Below are 15,716 nucleotides of genomic sequence, written 5' to 3'. Positions count from 1 at the left end.
GGGTGGTCAAAGAGGTTGGTTTTAAGGAGATTTTTGAAGATGGGGAGAAATGTAGCAAGGAGGAGAGTTTTAGGGAGAAAACTGTAGAATGCCACTGATTGTATTTTGGGGGTGAACACACATTAGACTGGATTTGGAGGAGAGTGTGAACAGGGCCTGGGGGAAGAGGTAGGAAAAAGCAAGGCTATGGAGTGGTCCTGCCAGCTGTCCTGGATTGCCCGGGAATCTCCTGGAATGGGGCATGGTCTCCCAGGCACTACTGCTAGCAGCCCAGGAGAACATCGCGCTTTAAATTTCTTGCTATGATAGCGGTTCCCTGCTCTGTGATGTCACCAGCTGCCGCCGCAGAGAAGCATCTGGCTCAGTGACATCATCCTCCCGCCGGGACTGGCTGGTGTGTCAGGAACAATCGGGAGTCAGTGGGGGTGGCTCAGGAATCGGGAGAGGAGAGGGGGGGGGTCGGGGGAGAGAGGGATATTTCCAGAATTTTTTAAAACTGTATTTAAATTTTCATACTGTCATGGTGGGATTTGATCTCCTAGTCTCTGGATTATTAGTCTAGTAACACAACCACTACACTACCGTATCCATGGATATTACACTCTCTATCCAAACTGTCACCACTGTCTGCAATCCCAAGCCACTAACAATTTTCCTTCCAGTCTAACGACCCACTGAATGATGTAAACTGACACTGGTGGCCTTACCACTTACCTTTAATACTTGACTGGCTCTTTCAACATTCTCTTCAAATCTTGTTCATGCCCTGTGCTTTTTTCCGCTTGCCTTTTCCTTCTCACCTGACATCCTGGTAACGTTCCAGCTCCTCTTCCTGCCATGTCTGGTCTGTTTTGGAAGTCTCATGTTCCTCGCTGCCCACTCCACAGCACACATGCTGTGTTGTTGAGATCTGTGCAAACTGCAAGTGTACACACCGGAAATTAAGATGTTAGCAGCTTTGCATGAGATTTCTTTGACATCTCAGCAGATGCTTAGACTTTAGTTTGTGCCTTTTAAACATGTGAGTTTTTTTTAATAGCTTTTATAGTCCTTCGTTTAAAAAGAAATTAAGTGTAATAAAATAAATATTTTAGATATGCAGAAAACAAATATACATCATTTTATTTATGTCTCTTTACCTGCAGATTTGAATATGAGTGAAGATAGTCTGGGTGGGTCTTGATATAGACCAGAATGAAAGGGTGAGCTGCACGAGCTTAATTCTTAATGAAAGCTTAATTATCATGAAGTTCTTAAAGAGCGTCGCATCATTATGCCTCCCCTTCAAAAATGAATTCTGCAAAGAATTATGATCAAAATATTTTTGTTGGTTCTCTTCATTTTGGATTTTTGTTTTGTTGAAGCAAAAAAATTTGTTGACTTTTGCTGAGGTTACTGCCGTAAAGAAGGTGTTAAGGCTGACTGGGCGGACGCTGAATTAGAGATCCAGTAATAAACCCAGGGGTGATTCAGAATTAAGTGTGTCGATTATATTCCTGTTAGTGTACGTGCTACATTCCTGTTGTGACACTAAAGTTCCCTTTCCACCCCATCGCCACTGTAGCTTATACTTTCCCTTGGCCAGTTGGAGCAAAACCTGCACAAACATTGTTGTAAATCTACTTTGGGAAGCATGAGCCACAGGGTTCTAAAGTCTGCAGCAAGAATTCCAATAAAGGCACATCATCGGATTCAGCTTGAGATGCCATTCAGTAAGTCAGCAACTGTAGCGAGGGCAGAAACTCAACCCTCTTGTATTGCTGGACTCAGTAAGTCAGCACCCCAGTAAGGTTATCAGCACTCACTGTTTAAACAAAATGACGGAACTGAATAGAAGGAAACAAAAAATTGTTGGTGTTAATCATATTGCTATTTAACTTTTTATTTTAAAAAGTAGTCATAGTGGATGAGGACCACTCTTTAAATTTTATTTCACAAAAATGTAACATCGATGATAAACTTAGATCTGTGCAATTACAGAGATCTGTGCTAAGTGCTGTATATCTGCTTCAAGAAAATAGCGCTCCATATGTCAGCAAATTTTTTTTGTCTTACCCTGTAGTACAGGTTTAGAAATCCACATTCCCCATTTTAAAAATATGTTCGTAATTATCAGGTACAAATAGTCAGCATACTTTGAAGTGATCAATCAAATGTGACATTCCTGGTTCGAGCACTATGGTTTAGCATTAATATAGTGATCTTAAGAAGCCCCGGTGTTGTCCTCTGATGGTTCAGTGAGTTTACAGAACGATAAATTAATGGGGTGCATTTTCAGACCTCCTGCTCAGCGAAAATGGTGCCCTGAAAATGGTGGGCAATGGACTACTTCCTTGTTGCCTTCATCGCTGTGGCCGTGGAAAAGTTCTCCGGGGCCAAAGCTACCCATTGAGCCAGGAGTTAGGCCTATTGTAAATACAAATCGGGGTCTGATGGTGTAAATAGGACCCCAGTTGCTATTTTTGGACTGAGCTGGGTGGAGTAAAACTAGAACTAGGGGGCATAATCTTAGAATAAGGGGCTGCTCTTTCAAAACTGAGATGAGGAGAAACTTCTTCACTCAGAGGGTAGTAGGTCTGTGGAATTTGCTGCCCCAGGAAGCTGTGGAAGCTACATTATTAAATAAATTTAAAACAGAAATAGACAGTTTCCTAGAAGTAAAGGGAATTAGGGGTTACGGGGAGCGGGCAGGAAATTGGACATGAATTTAGATTTGAGGTTAGGATCAGATCAGCCATGATTGGCCTACTCCTGCTCCTATTTCTTATGTTCTTATGTTATGAGTGTATGCCATTCATGCTCCGACTAGTTCCAGCTGGTGGCCCAGCGAAGAGGATCCTAAAGGTGAATTCCTTTTTATTTTTGGGGGCTGGGAGGAGCAGGAGTGTTCCTCCAGGTATCATGAGACCAGCCTGGGCTGCTACTGCTCCAGCTCCCGCTTTCCAGACATTGCCCCCCTATCCCCCACGGACCTACCTTCCTTGAGCTCAGAGGTTGGCCGGACAAGCCGATATTGTGGTGGCTGGAGATCATGTGCCCCAGGGCAGCCTGCTGTTCCAGTGCTAATGAGACCCTGCCCTCAGAATGGACAGGGCCCTCTGCCGTGTTCCGCCAGCTGCCCAAAGTCCGCTTAGGGGAAAAATCTATCCCAGGGAATTTTACAGCACAGAAGGAGGCCATTCAGCCCATCGTGCCTGAACCACCTCTCTGTAAGAGCTGTCCATTTAGTTCCAATCCCCTACTCTTCCCCCTTAACCTTTATAAATTTTCCTTTTTCAAATATTTAACAACTTACTTTTTAAAAGTGATTATGGATTTTGCTTTCACCTCTGTTTCTGGTAGGGCATTGCATGTCCTAACAGCTCTCTATGTTAAAAAGAAATCTACTTTCTCCCTTTGTTCTTTCAATGATGTTCCTAATCACAAATATATTGCTAAATGTACCTCCGCAGAATGTATATGACACAGCAGCATTAAGGGGTGAGTTTTTATAAAAGTTGATGAATGGCATTGAAGTTATGTTCCTAATATGTAAAATATTAAAAATATATCAGCTGAATCTGGCCAGCGATTTATATGTATTAAATCAGCATGCATGAAGTCACTGTTCTTTTTTTTTCATTGATTCAACTATCAGGTTTGGTGTGGGAATAAATCACTGCTGTCCAAATGTTTACTCTGTAACTGCAGCAATCATTATATCCTTCATTCTGGGCACTGCTTGAAGGAAAAATAATCTTTGGAGGCCTCCCTTAGACAGTGAAACCATGATTTATAAGCCAGCAGCCTGCAATGCACTTATTTATTTCGGAACTTGGATCACGTTACTACCAAACTTTTCTTTATTTATATGTAAACATAAAAGTCAGTTATTCATAAAGGACATGTGAGACTACATGTTATTGAATTGCTATCAGACCATTTGATTTGGCTTATGACCAATCAATTGTTTTTTTGATTAATCTCCAAAATTCATGAAGCAAGCACTAAAGGCCCATCTGTAATTGTTATCATTTTTTTAAGAGAGTTTGGAATGGGGATTGATGCTGTGCACACACATTTCCTCCTTCCCAGTTTTCTGTCCTTTTCTCCGCTCTTGTCCCAATGGCACGGGCTTGTGCTGGGTTCCACTGGCATCAACTTCCTTTTATTACCTCACCCAAATTGACATTCTTCATGTGTGAACCTAGACCATGAGTGTCAGCTGGCAATCCTATCATTTTCGAAACAGAGATACTGGATAGTGAGCTGGAGAGAGAGCTTGACAGACATGTTCTCTGCCTGGTGTAGACTGAGGCTAATTCTAGCACCCCAATTGCTACTTTGGCTGAGACCGTACTGATGATCAAACCTTTAAATTGTTTTCTTGAGCTATGGACGATGTTGGCAAGAATGCAGTTATTGCCCATCCCTGAAAAAGTAGTGGTGGACCTTCTCCTTGAACCATTGCAGTTCCTGTGATGATGTGGAGATGCCGGTGATGGACTGGGGTTGACAATTGTAAACAATTTTACAACACCAAGTTATAGTCCAGCAATTTTATTTTAAATTCACAAGCTTTCGGAGGCTTCCTCCTTCGTCAGGTGAACGATGTGATGATGGTGCTCCAATATGGTATTCGGTAGGAAATTCCTGAATTTTGATATAGTCCCTTTCTTTCATCATCACAATATGTTTAAGGATAGTATGTGACTTGGAGGGGAAGTTGGAGGTGATGGTGTTTCCACGACTTTGTTGCTTTTGTCCTGCTTGATGGTATAGGTTGCAGGGGAGGGAGGTGCTGTTGAAATAAGTTTGGCAGCTGCTACAGTGCTTACTGCAGCCACAGTGTGCCAGCAGTGGAGGGGTGGATATTGAATTCAGTGGCAGAGGCATAGATCAAGTGGACTGCTTTGTCCTGAATGGTGTCAAGCATTTTGAGTGTTGCTGTGGCTACCTTCAAACAGTATTCCATTACACTCCTGACTGGAGTCTTGTAGATGGTGGAGAGACATTGAGGAGTCAGGAGGTGAGCCACTCATCACAGAGTACCAAGCCTCTGCCCTGGTCTTACAGCTATGGTGTTAATATAGCCAGTCCAGTTAAGCTTCTGGTTTATGTTAACCTGCAGGATGTTGAAGGTGCGGAACTCGGCACTTGTGGTGCTGTTGAAGGTCGGGGAGAGGTATTTGTGCCATCACTCATTGGAGATGGTCAGTATCTGGTATTTATTTGGCACAAATGTTACCTGCCAATTGTCAGCCCTTGCATGGATGTTGTCCAGATCCTGCTGTAGGCTGGGGTAGACTGCTTCATTATCGGAGGAGTTGTGAATGGAACTGAACACTGTAGAATCATCAGCAAACAGCTCCTGACCTTTGACAGAAAGAAGGTCATTGATGAAACAGCTGAAGATGATGGGGCCAAGGACATTTGCTTGAGGAACTGTGGCAGCGATGTTCTGTGGCTGCAATGATTGGCCTCTAATGACCTCAGCCATTTTCCTGTGTGTAATGTATGATTCCAGCCACTGGAGGTTACTGGAGGGGTTTCCCACTGAGCTCGATTGACCTCAGTTCTGCTAGTGGTCTTTGGTCATACAGAGTAGGCAGCTAATTTGCACGCATCAAGGTCCTACAAACGGCATTTGGATGAATAACCAGTTAATCTGTTTTCGTTAGCTTTGGTTGAGGGAGGAATGTTGGTCAGGACACCAGGAGAACTCCATGCTCTTGTTCAAATACCCCCATGTGATTGTTTATGTTCCCTGAATTACTGGTTTAACCTCTCGCCTAAAGTACAGCACTTCTGACAGTGCAGTACTCCCTCAGTAGTAACATAGGACTGTTTTGGGGCGGAGAAGACCTTTGGCCCATCTAGCATACCGAGCCACTGCATTTCGATGCATTTGATGCATTTCTAATAACCCTGAATACTGTATTGAGGTGCTACCTAGTCCCGTATTGGGTGTTAACAAACAATATTTTGGGGTAATATACATTTGTTTGATTGGAAAGCATTGAGAATTTGCTGACTGGTTTTCAAATTAAAAGCTTTTAATTAATCATATAGAATAGAATATCATCTTAGATTGCTGAGAATGCAGCTTTCAGTAACCGAATACTATAAATCAGGAAATAGTAACAATATTTCACATAACCTGCGGCCACTGACGCCTTCAGGTGAAATTATTTTTGCTGAAAAACATTTGTTGTGAATGAATAAAAAAATTAAATTTGGGATAAGTTTAAATGTTAATAAGTGGAAATTTATTTCACAATAAAAATTTCCCGATGAACAGTATATTAGCCCAACAGGCAGCAGAATCTTTTCTCGTATATCGTGTGGATTGGGTAGTGTTCACAATTGAACGGATTGTGAAGATCTGCAGAAGGAATGTGCTTGGTAGGTTTTCTTTATCTGTGCCTTTGTATGTTCTTAAGACAACGTTTATTTTGTAATGTTTTTGCTATTCCCCACAGATTAACCTCATTCAGAAATGCTGTTTCCCTCTTTTGTGGCAAGGCTTCTTGTACCACCCAGAGCACCAATCTTCAATTAAACTCACCCACTAATTTTTCTTCCCTCCTCAAAGGAAACATTTTCCTCCAATGGAAGCCCAAATATGAATGTCCATTCAGACTAGGATCTCAAAAATGAAACTTTGATGTTCTAACGTTGTAGCTACCAGACCATTTAGCCTTGTGCTTTAAAGTAACACTGCAGCAGCACAGTATGTCCTCATCCCTGGCTAAATCATCATTCATTATGTTCTTGGATATGGTAAGACAGCAAGACAAAAGAAGAGTTTGTATTCATTCCAGTAGTTCTATGCTGCAGTTACATTCTTTTTACACCAGTACTATTTTGAGAGTGGTACAAGCAGCAGCACTGAGTAATATTGCCTCATTCTCACCACTTTCAAATTTGGATAATTGTAAGGAATCTTACAACACCAGGTTATAGTCCAACTGTTTTATTTGAAAATCATAAGCTTTCGGAGGCTTTCTCCTTCGTCAGGTGATCTCCACAAATTTGGATAAGGCAGAGCTCTGGGCAGAGCTCTGTGAATTGGTGGTTAAACACATATGCAGCACTCTGCTTGTTGGCCAGTGAAGAATCTTTAGCCAATTTATTTCTCCTTTCCATCTCCTGACTCTTGCTGGGGTATCGTTCCATTCCACATTGCACCCGCAGGACTCTGGTACCTTGGCCAAACGGCCATACTAAATCTGTGAATCTAGAAAGTAAATGTTGGCAGGTTATTTGACCAGGTGGCATTATGATGAGCCTGATTCTGACTTCATCCAGTATCCACACACATACATTTTGCAGCTGTAGTCATTGAAAAGCAATCAAGGTTGGGAACTCTGACTGATTTATTATTTTCCCTAGCTCAGAGATGCTGACATCATTTATGACATCTCTACTGCCACCCTGGCTAAGGTCAGTCAATTCAGCTGACTTCAGTTAAACCTGGGATCTTCTGGTATGTATGGCAGCACTACAGCAAGCAGTGCCTCTACCCATTAGATAATTGGGGAAGCATCAGGGACATTTTCATGTTAGAAAAGAGACAATTGCCCCTCTCTTTTTCTGATGCTTTCCACACCATTCACCTGAGGAAGGAAGAAGCCTCCGAAAGCTTGTGGAATTTAAAATAAATTTGTTGGACTATAACTTGGTGTTGTAAAACTGTTTACAATTCTCTTTTTCTAGCATCAGAGTCATAAAATACCTTTTGTCTGGTTTTAAATTTAAATTTTAAAGTCTTGCATCTGATACAAAATGTTGAGGTGATGCTGATTTACCTGCATTTTGTGGCATTGTGTCACTGAAACCCCTCCATAGTAACAGAATATGTACAATGCACTGTATGAACTTCAAATCCCTCTGATCTTACAAGTAACTAATGTGTAATAGTGCAGATTTTAAAGAGAATGGTTTTTGTTGTGTATCCTTTTATAATAGACATATTGATCATTTTGAAATGAAACAGCCTCCTGGTATAATGGAATAAGCAAAATAAAGGGTCAGATGTAGCTCTTGTGATGTGGTTTTTTACACTTGATGTGAGCAGGAGGGAAATTCATACAGGCAGCGGAAGGATTGAATCAGATAAGGATGTGGATTTTAAATGACAAAGAAATTAGTTTCCAGGGTCTTTTGAGTGGTTTTCTATTGAACCCTGCGGAGTCTCACTGAAAGTTTCCAGTCAATGTGAAGCTGTTATCAACAACGGTAATCAAACACTCGGATGTATCTCAGAGACATTTGTCTCTAAATCAAAACAAGTTCTTCTAACCTTGTAAAGATCAATGACGAGACTACATTTGGAATATTATATACAATTTATGGCACTCCATTTTCCAAAGCACATTGAAGGATTTAAGACTGTTCAGAGAAGAGTGAAGGGGGTTCCAAGATTTCAAAGCCTTAGTTACAAAGAGAGACTTACAGAACTGAACTTGTTTTCATTAATGCAAAGACATGGGGAGAAGGCAGAGATATGAGAGAGATATGAGGGCAATTTTCTCAATATGCATTGGTAGTGGGGAGCCTTGCCCGCTGTTGGCACTTATCAGAAAATGGAAGCCATTTTGGCCGTTTCTTTCCGGTCACTGAAATTAGTAGATGGAAAACCGCAGGTAGTGCCTTCATGTTTTTCTGATATGCACTGGTGGTGAGCAAGATTTTCTGATGCCTGCCCAAATTCAGAAAATTGCCTCTCTAATCCTGGTCTTTAAAATACTGATGAAAATGTGACAAGCGTCTAGTGATTGAAATAATTTTTTTCTGCAGTTTGGTGGATATGTAAAACAAACTTTCAGCAAAGACAGCATGGCGACTAACTGCTTCAAAAGAGAACAGTATAAATATTTGGTGGGGAATGAAGGTTGAAGGGATAAGTCTAGGCTGAGGTGATCAGATATTCTACAGGGAATGATAGTTCTTGTGCTGCTGGGTCTGAGAGGTATGTTCTGTGGAGAGTTATCATGTTGTGGTTAAATACTGGAGATGTGGCAATGGATAGATATTCAACACTTTTGCTTGACTACCTCTGGTAATCAGGAAGAATTTATACAGAACTTTCTTTCAGGAGATTAAATAGGTGAGATAAAGCCCATGATAGAATAGATTGGACATGGTCAGTGGAAGTAATGGGTTGAATTCTTGTTCATTGCTTTTTTTATTTTACAGTAAAGTTATGTGAAGTTCCTTGAACCCTGACATTTATGAGTTAACAAATAGCTACTGCACCAAATTTCTTCACTATTTTCTGTTAAAGTAATTTATGCTTCTGTTCTTGAATTATAGGCCAATAGCAGTCTACATTTGGACTAGAATTTCCCACCTATTGACTATGAATGGGTGGAATTTCTTTTAGTCAAGTTGGATGAAAATAATGTATTCTTAGTCGATAGATCTCTGTTACTACAATAACATTTTGCTTAGTGGTGCTCCCTAGGAGTTAGATTTTACTGTACTTCCAGCCTTTCCTGTCGTGCCATATTTTCTTGTTTCTTTAAGAGCCTTCAATCATGGAATGACTTGTTCTCATCTTCACAAGTCTACAGGGGAGATGACACCCTGCAGTTAATAGCTTCAAATTATTGCCTTTTCTAAATACGCTGGTGTAACTTTATGGAAGATATATGCAGATCTTTGCATGACTGGAGATGCGGTGAGATAATGTACTTTCACAGGCTTGTAAAGTAGGTTAAATAGGACCTTAGCAAGAATTTTGTTGTGATTTTTAGTTAGCAGGAATCTCTTAACAGCTGTGTGCATTTCCTCCTTTTCACACCCATCTTCAGGCCAGATGCTAATGTCCATCGAAGTGAAAAATGTAAAGTGAGTTTACTTCACAGCAGGTTGGCAGTGGGAAAAACCCTGTGAAATGTAGAATAGGACTGAGCAAAACACCTCTGAACTTCTCATCAAAATGTGCCAGACTGCATTTTGTATGGAATCATTACTTTTAGCATCAAAACTTTGTTCCAGAGGAAAACAATAAGGTAACAACAGCAGCAACTGTTAATTGTATTCAGGTGGTGGGTATCAATTGGGGACTCTCTTGTGTCCTTTTTATAATTGTAAACAATTTTACAACACCAAGTTATAGTCCAGCAATTTTATTTTAAATTCACAAGCTTTCGGAGATTTTCTCCTTCCTCAGGCAAATGTTTCAAGATCTCCTTGAAGCCTGCGCATTCATACCTTTTTATAGGATAGCTGAGCTAGGGTGTGGTGTGTGTGTGTAAGGGGAATCTCTATGAATAAAAGCTTGGAAATAACTAAAGACTAGGCTCTAGTATTCTATCCTTCACCACATGGCTTTCCAAATGCAACAGCAACAGTGTCTCTAATGTAAAAAAATGTCCCAAAGTGCATAAAGAGGTGTAATCAAAAAAATGGATGCCAAACCAAAGAAGGAGGTATTAGGAGGGGTATCCAAAGGGGGAAGGGGGATAGCAGCAGAGGCAACTGAATGGATGGTCTCCATCTTAATGATAAATAAATTCATGTGCTCCTCAAACTTGTTGTTAGGGGAGAAGGGTTTAAGGAGACAGTTTGTAGTGGAGAAAAGAAGCTGGGGGTTATCTTTGTCTCCCAGGATGATCTTGGAGTAGAGGGCAGCTATGGCAGAGGAGGCCAAGTGTGGTATGGATGGATGCCTAGCCAGTTATGCTCCAGATACACTCATGACTGCCATACCAGGGGAAATGGCCCGGGTGGGAGACAGCGACAGTTTCTCTGGACACAAGGATATAATGGTGGAGGGAAGGGATTGGCTGCAGAGGTATTGTGGTGATTGGAGGGCCAAAGGCTAGTCAGTTGCAACTTTGAAATTGCAGTTATAAGTTACTTGGGGAGAGGTTTTTCCAGGAGCGGGAAGTGGGTGGGAGTGTATTGGTGGTGAGGGATATAAGAAAATGGCTGGAGACGGCCAAGTCAGTGATCAAGACCATGGGAGTAGAGAGATTACAGGAGATGGCAAGGTTGAGAAGATGGCCATGAATATGGGTAAGAGGATTTATAAAGGTATCTTGCCCAAATAGCCATACTAAAAAAGTGAGCCTAGAAAGTGAATGTTGACAGGTTTGAAAAGATAAGTCACTTTATGTACATATATAGAAAATTAAAGTATTTAATTTAACAAAAATACATATGAAAAAGTCTTATGTACAAGAGCAATATAGAAAAGACATGTTTTACAACTATCAATTTGATATTTGTCTTGGGTAAATGTGGCAGACTTATTAATCTGATGTAACAGAATACCAGCTGAAGACTTTCTGAATTGTAGGTGCTAAACTTTCAGAATAATAGAGGCTTCTTTAGTCGATATCAGAATAACTGCAATAAGCAAACTTCATCATAGGGATTGCTGGGTAGTAGGGAAACAAAGTTAATTGCAATTTACTAAAGATACGTCGTTAACCATAAAGTAAATTCTTTGATTTTGTATTGCAGGGAAGTGTGGATTAGAGAATCAGGACAATAGAGTTATTGTCCTATTTCCTTCCCACTTTGGATTGAGGATTTTGATTCTTTATATTGATACTTTAAAAACATTTTTTGATTGGGAAGTTGGGCTTTGTTTTGCCCATATTCTTCCATCTTCTCTTCTGGTATCGGTGACTCATGCTGGGTATGGTTCTTCAGATACTGGACTCCCAAGTGGTCATTCTTCATGACAGAGCCAAGATAGTGAGTGTGCTATTGACCATTGTCAGTGTCATTGTCGAGTTCAACATCCACATATGCACATTATCCAGCAGGAGGTATCGATCAGTAACAAGAATCTTGTCCGATTTTCTCCTCCCTACCCCAAGATCATCGAGGTTAATTGTAGCACCTCAACTGCCTCTATAGCTCAGATCAACTAACTCAGCCCAGACCAGGAAATGAACCTAGGTCTATTTTGTCTGCATGTCTTTAACAAGCCAATGAGGAGCTCCTCATATTGGTAATTATAACAGAATATATAGTTACTCTGACATAACATTTCTTCAAATATTTACATAATATTAGTCATTTTATTGGGTTTTTAGAGTATATTTGTAACTTAAATGAATACCCTGTAGACATTGTGATCATACTAAGGGAAGATTTGGTCAACGATATGCGACTAATACATCTACTGTTGTAGATTGTCCTTGTTTACTGTTATGTTGCCTTGCCTCTGATGCCCTGTGCATGGTATAACATATTCTCAGCTGTAGTAGTGATCCCTCTGTGGGCCATAATTGTCGAGGGGCACAATATGAGAGCCTTAAGTTGGTCCGCTTCCATGTGAGGCATTAGTTTCGGTAGCAGCTTTGTACTGTGCAGGATTTAATCTCCTTCTAAACCATACACCAGGATACACAGGGGGCCGACTCCTGAGTGTTTTTGCACTGATAGCTGCAATATCTCTGCACTATGGCAAGGTAATGACAACACAGGGCTTTGGGACCCTGAAAGCTGAACATCCATGAAACAAGTTTAAAGGGATTGTCTTGCTAAAAGAAAAACTAAATTAACTAACAGTAAAGAAGAGGCATTTGCCTTTGAATCATCTCCTTAGTGGGAACATTTTCACACTTCAGAAGGTAGCTGTGAACTAAGGAACTGTGACTGATGGGTTGCAGATTCACAGGCATTGCCACAACAGTCTAGGTCAGAGCCATTTAAAATTTGGTCACTCTGCCCTGGCACACCAGGAAACCCAGGTGTATTCTCAAAACAAGTTCTTTGTTAATGGATCTGGTTGATTATTCATTGCTAAGGGCAAAGGTTATACTATGGCAATTTATCAGTACACATTAAGTTGTTCTGGATGCTGCAAGGCTTATTTTTCCTCTGATGAGATTTTGCAACAAAAGAGCCTCTTTGCAACGTATTAATGTTTCAGTAATGCAGCTCACTAAACCAGACTATCTCCTGAGCATTAAAGACATAGGCACATTCAACTCTTTGATGTACGGCTAATTATGAGTGTAAGTAGATGGGTAGTTATCAGGTACGCCACCAACCCCGCAGTTTGTTTTTGATAATTGTTTCCATGCTGTTTTTTTGCATATGGAAAGGCATACGATTTATGAATTAATTATGTTCTGCAAGCCTAACCTACTGTTTTGAAGAGATTTAATACTGTCAGAAAGGTGACTGCTGAGCTAAAAAGAATGATTTGCAATTAGTCCAAGTTGGCTAATGATTTTCTCCTCTTTTTTTCAGGACCCAGAATTTTCAGCTTTTATTTTTGACAAGCTTCAAGTGCCTGACTCTTCAAAAAGAGGTCGAAATGAAGGTGAGAGTAGATGTGAGATTTGTGCAACGCACCTAAATCAGCTGCGAAAGGAAGCCATTCAGATGGTCCATACACTCGGCCAAGCATCCAGTCAGGAAATACCTGAGCTACCGCACGGTTCCATTGCAGTGAGCGGCATTACATCAAGAATTGCTTCCCAAAATATGGTCAACCTTTCATCACAAAGAGACTGGCCCCTGGTCACAGGACAAACGAGCAGACAGCCTGGAAAATCAGGAAATGTAATCTCTGGTACAGAGAGAAGGAAGGGACTTGGCTGGCCTCAGGGTGCAGGCAGCCTTTCGAAGTCCAGTGTTCAAGTAACTGTTGGTTCCAGCGGTCTTGGCAACGCTCTGAGCTCAGTCACCATTCAGGCACAGCAGTACCTTGAGGGTATGTGGAGTATCTCTAGAGTCAACAACTTTCTTCCTCATGCCTATCTGGTGAGTATTTTGTTGTTTTATTATGAAGAAAATAATGCCTGAAGATCTAAAACTTGTTAATGTGAGCATTTAATATTTCCTCAACAATTCAGAAAAACAAACAGTACTTGTTTGCTATTTTTCAATTTGCTGAAGTAAACAGGTTATAAAGAAATGTATTGTACCTACCTTTCTAGACCTCTCAGTCTGCTTGTACAATATCCAATCCTGGATGAGCTACAATTTCCTCCATTTAAACGTAGGAACCGAAGCCATTGTCTACACCCCCCACCATAAACTCCATTCCCTCGGCACAGATTCTATCCCTCCCCCCGGCCATTGTCTCGGGCTGAACCAGACTGTTCACAATTTCGGCGTCTTATTTGACCTTGAGCTGAACTTCCAATACCATATCTTCTCCATCACAAAGACAGCCTATTTCCACCTCCATAATATCGCCTGTCTCCGCACCTGCCTCAGTCCATCTGCTGCCGAAACTCTCATACATGCTTTTGTTACCTTCAGACCCGACTATTCCAATGCTCTCCTGGCCAACGATCCATCTTCCACTCTCCATAAACTTGAGCTCATGCAAAACTCTGTTGCCCGTATCCTAACCCGTTCACCCATCACCCCTGTGCTCGCTGACCTACATTTGCTCCTGGTCTACCAATGCCTCAAATTTAAAATTCTCATCCTCATTTTCAAATCCCTCTATGGCCTTGCTCCTCCCTTTCTCTGTAACCTCCTCCAGCTCTACAACCCTCCGAGAACTCTGTGTTCTTCCAATTCTGGCCTCTTACATATCACCTACTTCCTTTGTCCCACAATTAGTGGCCGTGTTTTCAGCCATCTGAGCCCTAAGCTCTGAAAAACCTCTTCATCTCTGCACATCTCTCTCTTTTTAAGACCCTCCTTAAAACCCATCTCTTTGACCACACTTTTAGTCACACCTCCTAATATCTCCTTCTTTGATTTGGTGTCAAATTTTATTTGATTACACTCTAGTGAAGTGACTTGGGATGTTTTCCTATGTTAAAGGTGCTATATAAATGCAAGTAGTTGTTGTGGGTCACTCATTTTTGACAGGTAAGTGGTAACTCTTCCCTATATTTAATAGTTGAAATAGTGTGTTAAAGAACCTAGTATAAAACCAGCATTGGAATTTTTATCATAGAGGCAGTTCAAGTTTTTCTTCCCCCCCCCCCCCCAGTTTTCTCCCATTACACCTCCTGTACTGAAGGTGGCAGCTAATACTGGGGTATGATTTCTCAGCTCTTTGGTATCTCCCCCAAACAGCTATTCATGTACAAACCTGGACAATGAGTGTCAGCAGGTTATTCAACTGTAAGGACATAGCTGATGAGCCTTACATCCACACACATGAACTTTCCAGCAGGGGTTTCTTTATAGCAATTATGAACATGAACCCTGGCTGATAATTCCTCCCTTGTCCAGAGGTACTGACAACAATTATAACATGCTATTGATAGCCTGACTGAGATCAGTTAACTCAAGCACAATGGTAATTGAACCTGGGACCTATATATTAAGTTCAGAGAATGTAGGGATTTGATGGAAAGGAGAAATAATAGGTGCAGTGGGGTAACTTGATGTTTAGTCCACTATCAGATTGTGATGACTTGTGTCTGTACTGTTGCCAGCATGAAACCACAAGTTGGGTCGAGTTTACAATGGTGTTAGTTTGGAGCAATTAGGCCAATATACTGTGTTTTAGACGTTTGAGTTTGGCTCATCCAGGGCCCAGCTCAGTTTCTGAAATGCAGTATAATCATGGCATGAATCTACGGTGGAAAATATCCACACGAGAGATGATAGAACTTATCAGTATGTGAGCAACAGGACACCAGATCACCAGATGACGTTGGGAAATGGATAAGCCAGATAGCATGTGTAGGGCTCTTTTGCAATTGTAGTGTCATTAGTAGACTGTGTTGTATCATTAATGCAGTAAAGACATTGTGGAGTCCCACAGATCCTACCATCTGCTGTCACAA

General features: G+C 41.1%; 1 protein-coding gene across 3 annotated transcripts in view; it reads left to right on the top strand.

Moving 5' to 3' along the window:
- Positions 1–15,716, top strand: part of kif26ab (kinesin family member 26Ab) — a 176,284-nt gene that overhangs the window by 54,748 nt on the left and 105,820 nt on the right. For all 3 annotated transcript variants that reach the window (XM_067991715.1, XM_067991714.1, XM_067991716.1), the window contains exon 3: positions 13,204–13,719. In XM_067991715.1, coding sequence (XP_067847816.1) covers positions 13,204–13,719 — 516 coding nt within the window. The remainder of the gene's footprint in view (positions 1–13,203; positions 13,720–15,716) is intronic.

Source organism: Heptranchias perlo, chromosome 10, assembly GCF_035084215.1.
Source record: "Heptranchias perlo isolate sHepPer1 chromosome 10, sHepPer1.hap1, whole genome shotgun sequence".
NCBI lineage: Eukaryota > Metazoa > Chordata > Chondrichthyes > Hexanchiformes > Hexanchidae > Heptranchias > Heptranchias perlo.
Note: the sequence above shows the minus strand (reverse complement) of the source record. Positions and strands in the feature narration are given on the sequence as shown.